Source organism: Otolemur garnettii, unplaced genomic scaffold (assembly GCF_000181295.1).
Source record: "Otolemur garnettii isolate 467f Iridium unplaced genomic scaffold, OtoGar3 scaffold00029, whole genome shotgun sequence".
In the NCBI taxonomy this organism is placed as follows: Eukaryota; Metazoa; Chordata; class Mammalia; order Primates; family Galagidae; genus Otolemur; species Otolemur garnettii.
In genome coordinates, this window is record NW_003852424.1 from 16,434,628 (window position 1) to 16,440,481 (window position 5,854).

The window sequence follows — 5,854 nt, forward strand, 5'->3', positions numbered from 1 at the left end:
GCCTTAGCCGGTTGAGCCACAGGAGCCGAGCCAGATTAAACTCTTATTAGAGCCCCAGGGACATGGGATTAAAAACCAGGTGCAGAGCTCTTTAAAATAAAACCACGGACGGATAGGAATAGCAAGTTCCCAGGACAAGAAAGTACACAAATTGAATAGTGGAGGCTTGGCACCCGTAGCACAGTGGTTACTGCGCCAGCCACGTAACACTGAGGGTGGTGGGTTTGAACCAGCTCGGCCCAGCTAAACAACTGCAACAACAACAATAAAAAAATAGCCAGGCATTATGGCAGGCACCTGTAGTCCCTGCTACTTGGGAGGCTGAGGCAAGAAAATCACTTAAGCCCAAGAGTTTGAGGTTGCTGTGAGCTGTGACGCCATAGCACTCTACCAGGGGCTACATAGTAAGACTCTGTCTCAAAAAAAAAAAAAGAAAGAAAGAAAGAAAAAGAAAAGAAATTGAATAGTACTGTCTCCTTTGTCACCCTGGGTAGAGTGCCATGGCATCATAGTTCACAGCAAGCTTCAACTCGGGCTTAAGCGCTCCTCTTGCTTCAGTTTTTCTATTTTTAGTAGAGATGGTGGTCTCATTTTTGCTCAGGCTGGTCTTGAACTCATGAGCTCAAGCAATCTACCCACCTCAGCATCCCAGAGTGCCAAGGATTACAGGCGTGAACCATTGTGCCCAGCCACATCTGGCTATTTTTAGAGACGGGGTCTGACTCTTGGCTCAGAGCTGGTCTTGAACCTGTGAGCTCAGGCAATCCACCCGCCTCAGCCTCCTAGAGTGCTGTGATTATAGGCATGAGCCATAGTGTGGAGCTTTTAAAAATTTTTTTAGAAACAGGGTCTTTCTCTGTCACCTAGGCTGGGGGGTAACTATTTTGGGTTTTGTGAGCCAGATGGTCTCTGTTGAAAAACCACTCAGCTTTACCTGCAATTATATAGACCACAGGAAGTAATAAAAAAAAAAAAAGCTCAGCTCTGTTCAAAGGGTAGTCATAAACAGGACACAAACAAATGGCCATCACTGTGTTCACATAAAATTTTATTTTCAAAAACAGGCAAGCTTGGCACCCATAGCACAGTGGTTACAGTGTCAGCCACATACACTGAGGGTGGCAGGTTTGAACCCAACCTGGGCCAGCTAAACAAGGACAATTGCAACAAACATAGCCAGATGTTGTGGTCCCAGCTACTTGGGAGGCTGAGGCAAGAGAATCGCTTGAGCCCAAGAGTTTAAGTTCACTGTGAGCTGTGACACCACAGGGGTCTACCAAGGGCGACATAGTGAGACTCTGTTTCAAAAAAGAAAAATAAATAAATACATACATAAAAACAGGCAGCAGGCTGGATGTGGCCCCTGGGTTGTAGTTTGCTGACCACTGAGGTAGCAAGGTTCAACTGTTATAACAGACCTCCAAGAACAACAGCAGTAATAAGAGAAGTTTCTTTTTTTTTTTTTTTTTTGAGACAGAGCCTCAAGCTGTCCCCCTGGGTAGAGTGCCGTGGCATTACAGCTCACAGCAACCTCCAACTCCTGGGCTCAAGCGAGTCTCCTGCCTCCGCCTCCCAAGTAGCTGGGACCACAGGCGCCTGCCACAACGCCCGGCTATTTTTTGGTTGCAGCCGTCATTGTTGTTTGGCGGGTCCGGGCTGGGGATTCGAACCCGCCACCTTAGGTGTACGTGGCTGGCGCCTTAGCCGGTTGAGCTATAGGCGCCGAGCCAGAAGTTTCTTTTTTAAGGAACAGTTCCAGTGTAACCAGCTGAGGGATGTTCGGGGGGCTTTATGGTCTCAAGGACCTTTGCTCCTTCCATCTTGCTTCCCTACCTTCCTGTGTGGTCCAAGATGGTGCCTCTTTGGCCACACATCATGTCTTCTTGCATCTCATTGGCTAGAACTTAGTCATATGGCCACTGGTAGCTGCAAGGGAGGCTGGGAGATGTAGTCTTTGGCTAGGCAGCCATGCACCTGGCTACATAGGCTATTACTATAAAGGAAATGAAGAAGTAGTCATACAAGATACCAGCAGTGTGCCACACATGGGATTCTGATTCTTGTCATTATTTCTCTGCCCCTCAGCCAGCTTCAAGCGCCCTGTGGTTCTCCTGGGACCTGTGGCAGACATTGCTATGCAGAAGTTGACTGCTGAGATGCCCGACCAGTTTGAAATTGCAGGTGAGAAAATAGGTCCCCTGGTAACCTTGTTAGTGAATCATTTCACCAATGCTTTTTTAGGGGCAAGGAGTTAGAACAATGATGGCAAATATGAGGCAGATGGGCGACAAATACCCTCTTCATTGCCCAGGACAGACATCCTCAATCAATCTTCACACTGTTTGGATAGAATGCCAGAATCCTTAACACAATTCACCAGATAGCCATTGCCAATTGAGACAAAATTCATTTGTTAGACTCAGTGCCCATAGCACAGTGGTTACAGAGCCAGCCACATACACCCAGAGTCTCACTCATGGTAAAGTACCATGGCATCATAGCTCACAGCAAGCAACTTTAAACTCTTGGGCTCAAAGCGATCCTCTTGCCTCAACCTCATGAGTAGCTGGGACTACAGGTGCCCAGCACAACTCCTGGCTATTTTTTCTATTTTTAGTAAAGGCAGGGTTTCACTCTTGCTCAGGCTGGTCTTGGACTCCTGAGCTCAAGGGATCCACCCACTTTTGCCTCCTGAAGTGTTAGGGTTACAGGCATGATCCACTGAATCTGGCCAGTACTGAAAAGAAATAAAAAAGAAAAAAATTATGACACATGAACAAGTTGTGAAATTCCAATTATGACATCCAATAAACAAAGTTTTATTGACACACTTCCACACCCATGGTTGACATATTGTTCATGCCTGCTTTCTGGCCATAGCGGCAGTTGAGTCATCTCAGAAAAACCCACAAAGTCAAAAACATTTAATGTATGGCCTGTTATCAACAGGTGTTTAAAGCTCTGAGCTTAAGCAAAATGGGAATGCTCTGGAAAAACACTGAAAAGGAAAATAAGATGAGAGGCATTTAGCAGAGGTGGTCAGAAAAGGCCCCTCAGTGACAGCAACGTTTAATGTGAAAAAAGGACCAAGACAGGGGTTCTAGGCAGAGGGAACTGCAAATTCAAAAACTCTGAGAGTGGAATAAGCTTCTATGTCCCAGGGGCTGAAAGGTGGGAGAAAATAACAGGGGAAGGTCATGCAAGACCTTGGGAGCTCCGTGAGATGTTTGAATTTGATTCTGAGGGCAGTAGGGAGCCATAGAAGTTGTGAACCAGGGAGAGAGTTTTATTTATTTTTAAATTTTTATTTAAAACAATTATTTTAATTGCTTTTGAGGGCTCGGCGACTGTGGCTCAAGCAGCTAAGGCGCCAGCCACATACACCTGAGCTGGCGGGTTCGAATCCAGCCCAGGCCCACCAAACAACAATGATGGCTGCAACCAAAAAATAGCCAGGCGTCGTGGTGGGTTCCTGTAGTCCCAGCTACTTGGGAGGCGGAGGCAGGAGACTGGCTTGAGCCCAGGAGTTGGAGGTTGCTATGAACTGTGATGCCACAGCACTCTACCCAGGGCAACAGCTTGAGGCTCTGTCTCAAAAAAAAAAAATTGCTTTTTGAGTGAGATGGGCATTTGTCAGCTTAAGGCTGTACCAGTGAGCCAAGTGGATTAGCTGACAAATGCCCCTCACTAGCTGGGTGGCTCTGAGCTAGTACCTTGCCCTCTCCAAGTCTCATTTCCTCATCTGTCAAATAGAGTCCGTCATTCTTGGTGGGAGGGATAAGAGAGGGGACACAGGGCTATACGTGGCACAGTGCCTGGTGGCCAGGGTTCCCAGGTAGGGTCTTGACTTTTGTTTGGTGGGTGAAGGCTCAGCATTTCTGGGGGGCAGGCCCCTTTTCTGTTTTGTTTTCTTGCTGTCCCCTGTAGCTCAAGAGTGTTCAGGAAGCCAAGATGGGACAGACAGTTTTGGGGGAAGGAAACCAAGCGTGGACATCAGCCCTTGGGAGGAGGCTGGGTATGATTCAGAGGGAAAGGTCGTGTTCAACATCATTAGCTATTAGTGACACATAAATGACAGATATTACCTCACACCCACGAGACTCACTACAGCAAAAAAAACAAAACAGGCTGGGCATAGTGGCTCATGCCTGTAATCCTCAAACTCTGGGAGGCCCAGGCAGGTGGATTGCCTGAGCTCACGGGTTTGAGACCAGCCTGAGCAAGAGTGAGACCCTGTCTCTAACAATAGTTGTGCGTTGTGGCAGGTGCCTGTAGTCCCAGGTACTTGGGAGACTGAGGCAAGATAATCGCTTGATGCCATGATACTCTATTGAGGGTGACAAAGTGAGACTCTGTCTCAAAAAAAAAAAAAAAAAAAAAAAGAAAGAAACAAACCAAAAACACATACACAACCAAAAATGGAAGATAACAGAAGCTGGTGAGGATGGAGAGACATCAGAATCCTCGTGCATGACTGGTGGGAATGTAACACTGTGAATTCACTGTGGGAAACAGTCTGGTAGTGTCTTGAAAAATTAAAGATAGAATTACCACGTGATTCAGCAATGCCACTTCTGGGCATATGTGCAAAAGAATTAAAGGCAAGGACTCAAACCGATCCATATCCACATTTACATGGAGTGAGATTCACAACAGCCAAAAGGTGGAAGCAACCCAAGTGTCCATGGATAGATGGATACAATGGGTTCCATCTACACACGGATGCAGCCTGAAAAAGAAAGGGAATACTGACATAAGCTACAACATGGATGGATGAACCTTGACACGATGCTCAGTGAGAGAAGCCAGATAAAGAAGGACAAATCTTGTGTGATCCCACTCACAGGAGGCCCCTAGAGTCCATAGACTTACAGAGGCAGAAACTAGAATGGTGGCTGCCAGGTGCTGGAGAGGGAGTGAGGATTTAGCATTTCATGGGGACAGAGTTTCAGTTTGGGAAGATGAGAAAGTTCTGGAGATGGAGGAGATGGTTACACAACCACGTGTGTGTACTTAATGCTGTTGAACTCTGCACTTAAAAATGGTCAAGATGATAAATTTTATGTATTTTATCACAAAAAATCAAAAAGGGAGTAGGCAAGGTCATATCCCCCACCTTGGGGTCCCTCGAGGTAGGCTGTGTCTCTTCCTTGAAACTCCAAACTATCTGAGAGGGCTTCTTGGAGGAAGCAGTGCTCCTCTCAGATCCTAGAAGACAGATCAGGAATAGGAGAGGAGCTTCCTGTGAGGTCACATCCTGAGCTGGAATTAGGCCTGAACCTGGGAGAGCCAGTGTCTAGATCACCTTCCCTGTCGCTCTTGGCTCCGTAACTCTTGTCCCTGAAATTCAGTTTCTCCATCTCCCAGATAGGCTGGTGCCAGCTACCTGCTCCTAGGAGGAGGTAATGGGCTGAGGCCAGAGGGGATGCTGAGTCTAGTATCCACACCTGGCCAGCTGTTACGGTTTTTCTCAAGGGTTGGTAAGGGAGGGAACGTTCCCATGGTGGGTTCTCAAGCAAGGGAAGGGAAGGTTGATATGAGTTTGACGAGCTAGGGCTGCCTTCTCCCCTCCACAGAGAGCGTGTCAAGGACTGACAGCCCCTCGAAGATCATCAAACTGGACACTGTGCGTGTGATTGCAGAGAAAGTAAGTAGGCCCTGCCCTGTGATGGGTCCCATTTAATGGATGGGGAAACTGAGGCCTGGGTTTCCAACCGCGTTCTGACCTGTTCTCATTCCATGCTCCACAAGTGTGGTCTCCCATGGGGCCCTTCTTGGAGGCCCTTTGCCATGGGACACCTGAGGGTGACAAAGACTTCCTGAGTCGGCTCGGCGCCTATAGCTCAACCGGCTA

At 47.5% G+C, this 5,854-nt stretch overlaps 1 protein-coding gene across 1 annotated transcript in view; it reads left to right on the forward strand.

Annotated features, from left to right (window-relative positions):
• TJP3 (tight junction protein 3) overlaps positions 1–5,854 on the forward strand; it is a 41,198-nt gene that overhangs the window by 31,399 nt on the left and 3,945 nt on the right. The window contains exons 15-16 of the mRNA XM_023512641.1: positions 2,086–2,181; positions 5,577–5,647. Coding sequence (XP_023368409.1) covers positions 2,086–2,181; positions 5,577–5,647 — 167 coding nt within the window. The remainder of the gene's footprint in view (positions 1–2,085; positions 2,182–5,576; positions 5,648–5,854) is intronic.